At 35.2% G+C, this 3,146-nt stretch overlaps 1 protein-coding gene across 1 annotated transcript in view; it reads right to left on the bottom strand.

The window, feature by feature from the left end:
* The window catches only part of mical3 (microtubule associated monooxygenase, calponin and LIM domain containing 3), a 107,036-nt gene that overhangs the window by 4,217 nt on the left and 99,673 nt on the right, over nucleotides 1-3,146 (bottom strand). The window contains exon 39 of the mRNA XM_015374731.1: nucleotides 1,906-2,005. Coding sequence (XP_015230217.1) covers nucleotides 1,906-2,005 — 100 coding nt within the window. The remainder of the gene's footprint in view (nucleotides 1-1,905; nucleotides 2,006-3,146) is intronic.

The raw sequence follows: 3,146 nt of genomic DNA, 5'->3' as shown, positions 1-3,146 counted from the left end.
AAAAAATGCTTAATAAATACACACGTTCTATTAGAAAATCATTGGAGGCTCGCAGCTGTAATGAGACAAGATCCGTATAAGCTGAACGGGTGTGAGAACTTTTGCAAGCCAGAAGGGAAAAGCTCTCAGCATCAATGGTTTCCGAGCAGATCCACTCACCCGCACTCTTTTCAATAAACAATTATTAGCTCTTCAAAAGAAGACAAATGCCTAATCCATCATCTTTCAGAAGATTTAACAAGATAACGGCATAATTGAATGAATTTGATGGAAAAATGTAATAAAGTTATTGGAGTAAATAGATAGCTGATGGAATTGGATTCTCATAAAAGAACGCAGCGCCTAAATAAAAAAATGAATACAATAAACTCAGACAGTTTTATTATCTCTGAACTATGAAGTCGTCCCTAGTTCAGGACTCTGGGGATGTTAATATTTATTGCCTGACAGTAAAACATCTTTATTATTATTATTGCAGACGTTTGCGTCCCAATAAAAAGACATGGCTGCTGAGATCTTGATCTACGGATCTTTTTGAACCAAAATATTTTGTAGAAATCCTAAAAATGACACGTCTTGAACTATTTTACTGTCACAATCTAGAGAAAATTAGAATCCAACACAAATCATATGGAAAGCTTTCCCTTTATAGAGCACATTTGTTTCTTTCTATCTTTTTTCCAAACAGTTGAAGGTTTGAATAAAAACAAAAAACAAAAAAAACAATCCTTTTTATTTTTGTATCATATTTCACAATTAATATTTTATTATGATGCAGAGGGAGAACCATGCTGAAGTATTTTTGTACTTTTGCACTTTTCCCTGAATTCTTATATTTTGTCACATGGTAAAGGTCTCACCCTTACTAGGCCAACCAAATGTTGTTTCTCTATCAAACTAAATACAAGAATTCAGGGAAAAGTGCAAAAGTGTAAATACTTCAGGATGGTTTTCCCTCTAGGTAATAATATTGTGAAATATGATACAAAAATAAAAATTATTATTTTTATTTTTTTTTCATAAACATATGAATTTGATTTCATTTAATCCATCCATGGTTCTCCTGCTGGAAGGTGAATCTCTTTGATTTTTTTACTTCACATTTTTGCACTTATTCAATTTTATTGTATTATTACCATTCTTAAGTATTTATTTTTTAAAGCAGGTGCTATAGAAATAAACTTTACTTAATCCATCCATCTCCCATGAAAAAAATAAATAAATAAATCCTCACAATATGACACTGCCACCACCGTGCTTAACTATTAATATGGTGTATTATATTTAGGTCTTCTGACCCAAGCAACTTCTTTCCATGTTTTATGTCCCTTATTGTCTGTGGACAACTGGATGCCTCATAGATTACCCACACTATTTATTTTACACCAAATACTTACTGAGATTACATTAAAAAAAAAGGGCACCTTTTACTAATCAGGGGAGTTTTGGACAATCGGTTTATGGATTACTTCCAGGATATTAGAGCAAAAGGACCCTGCATTTCAGATTAAAACAACTAAAACTTAATATAAAAATATGCATTATATTCCTATGATTTATTATAGGGTTGGTCTTCCGTCATATGTCTGATCAAATATAAATGTATAAAGGGCCAATAGAACTCAGAATATTAATCAAATGTTAGAAATGACCTCCTCACTCCTCTAATAAATAACATCTGACCTACAACTATTATGCTTCACCTTTTCAGGTTTAATGCTGGAAAAGAATTGTAGAATACTAATAAAGTAAAAAACTATTCTATTTTATGAAGCACATATGATAAACCATCCCAGCTGACCATGTGGGTGGTTTACCAAACAGTTGTCACATTACAGAGAAGCATCTTAAAGCTGTGGATGCAAATATCTAGAACAACTAGTGTTTTTACAACATTCTACTTACAATATCATGAGTTCCGACTCATAGCGGACCAGAGCGTTCTTCTCCTGCACCAGCTTGAACCACTCCTGCATCAGCTTAGGATCATCCTTCTTGCCCATACCTGGAGGAAGCACAGAGCGGAAGTGAGGATCAAGGTGGCGACGAGATGCCAAGGACGTCACACAGACAAGGGCCGCGGCAGGCACGGAGACAGCCAAGCCAGGATGTCCTTGCCGAGGAATGATGGGGTGGAAGTAGGAACTCAACACCAACGTGCTCGGGCGGGCCATACGTGGTGATGGCACGCAGAGGGGAGGAGAGTTAATGGTTTAATGTATTTATGCACTTTAGTTAGGTCCACAGATGGAAAACAACCCACATTCACACACACCCAGACATATAAGTACCCGTTGTTGCCATGTTGAGTTTGTGTTACCCAGTTTGGCCTGTGTGCTACATGCAACGGCAACCTCCTATCAGTTTTAAACAAATCTCAAAGGGTTAAACGATCAGGAAAAATACAGCGAACCATACACATCACATTATTTCCAAACCATTTCCATCTTTAATGTAACTCAGATCATATTGTTTAATTAATACTTTGCTGGAGTAAATTGTGATTAATTCAGTATTTCAGCCTATTTGAGATAAACAGCCTTCAATGAGATTAAATCTAATGAACCAGGGCCACATTAATCTTCATGAGAACAAAAAGATGGAAAATGGTCTGGAAAGCTTTAAAGAGACCAACACAAACCATTAGGGAGCTGCAGGTTTTTCTAACAGGCACTGATGTTAAAACTATCTGCTGTGTTCTTATGTTTGTCTGGATGAGGGAGTGGTGATGAAGACAGAGGCTTTTTCTTCAAGATGCACCATCTATAAAATGGCCACAATGTCCATTCAGACAACACTATGTTTAACCAATTATAACCCCAATAACTACTATAAAACAGGTGAAAGCATCATGCTCTTGGCATCCTCTTTTTCAGGTGAATTAAAGGCTTCTACAAAATTAATCAAACAAACGGCTTTATATACACTGCATGTACATTGTTCTTACAATAAGTGCATTTTCTTTTGAACTGAGCGGGTAAGTGAGAAATTTTGCAAATGGAACAATACAACTTATATTTATAATAAAGAAAAAAAAATAGCATTTTCAAGTGCATAATATGTAATTATCTGATTTTAGCGCTAAAAAATACTCATTCTATTGGCAGATTGTCTTATTTACCTACTCAAATTAGGGGTAAATACAC

This window comes from Cyprinodon variegatus, unplaced genomic scaffold (assembly GCF_000732505.1).
Source record: "Cyprinodon variegatus isolate N-32 unplaced genomic scaffold, C_variegatus-1.0 Scaffold108, whole genome shotgun sequence".
In the NCBI taxonomy this organism is placed as follows: Eukaryota; Metazoa; Chordata; class Actinopteri; order Cyprinodontiformes; family Cyprinodontidae; genus Cyprinodon; species Cyprinodon variegatus.
This window is presented reverse-complemented; position numbering and strand designations above follow the sequence as displayed.